The sequence below is a fragment of the Gavialis gangeticus genome, unplaced genomic scaffold, assembly GCF_001723915.1.
Source record: "Gavialis gangeticus isolate Ggan-Ray unplaced genomic scaffold, GavGan_comp1, whole genome shotgun sequence".
Classification (NCBI taxonomy): Eukaryota; Metazoa; Chordata; order Crocodylia; family Gavialidae; genus Gavialis; species Gavialis gangeticus.
In genome coordinates this window covers 13,642,155-13,643,017 of record NW_017729033.1, presented here as the reverse complement: position 1 = coordinate 13,643,017, position 863 = coordinate 13,642,155, and the positions used below count along the sequence as shown (strand labels likewise).

General features: G+C 51.2%; 1 protein-coding gene across 1 annotated transcript in view; it reads right to left on the bottom strand.

The window, feature by feature from the left end:
• The window catches only part of POLR1A (RNA polymerase I subunit A), a 106,072-nt gene that overhangs the window by 38,278 nt on the left and 66,931 nt on the right, over positions 1-863 (bottom strand). The window contains exon 21 of the mRNA XM_019525829.1: positions 652-734. Coding sequence (XP_019381374.1) covers positions 652-734 — 83 coding nt within the window. The remainder of the gene's footprint in view (positions 1-651; positions 735-863) is intronic.

The following is an 863-nucleotide window of genomic DNA, read 5'->3' as shown; positions in this document are numbered from 1 at the left end:
CCAGGGGGCAGAGCACCTGTCAAGGGGCAGGGCTACCCATGGGGCCCTTGACAGCCTGCCAAAACCAGGTAAGCAGCCCTCCGCCCAAAGTAATTGCCCACCCCTGAGCTGGAGTCTCCAGGCTCCCCCTTCCCTTCTCCAACTTTTGTATCCTGCTCCACTCCCTGGGCAGAGCAGCTCAGCCTGCAGGTGAGGAAGCTGGGGGTATATATGCAGTGTTGTGTATGGGGAGGCAGGGGAAGCAGGGAGCTGCCTGTGTGTGCTGCAGTGGTCACCGCAGCAGGAGGGTGAATTTCGTTCATGACACAATGTTAAATAGGGGATAAAGAAAAGGAAGTATCCACATTCCACATGCATTGCTTACTGGAGCACAGTGGTGTGATGGGGGGAGAAGGAGCATCTACGTGCGTGACTTGGTGGAGAATTGGGGGGAAGAGGTAGGAAGAAGAAATGTGTCCTCATGCATGATCTGGGGTGCAGTGGGGTGGTGTACCTGAGCAGTACATGGCCCATGCTGGTGCAGCCGCCAGCCACTTAAAAGCTAGGCAGCCTTGGACTAGAACATGCACATATATTACTTACGTGAAAATACTTTTAAAAAACTGACAACTTTAAAAGTTTCAAAAAGCATTTCCAACCTGCCACTCGTACCTTTGGAGATAACCAGATCGACTGGTTTTGACTGCTGTGTCCACCAGACCTTCTCTGCCAGCCATGCAGTGAAAGAAGAACTCCTAAGATGCAAACAGAACCTTCCTGAGAAAGGCCAGCATCATGATGGCAGGATCCATGGTAACGAACAGCAGTGTTGACTAATTTTATCCATTGTTCTCTCTCTCTCTCTCTCTCTCTCTCTCTCTCTC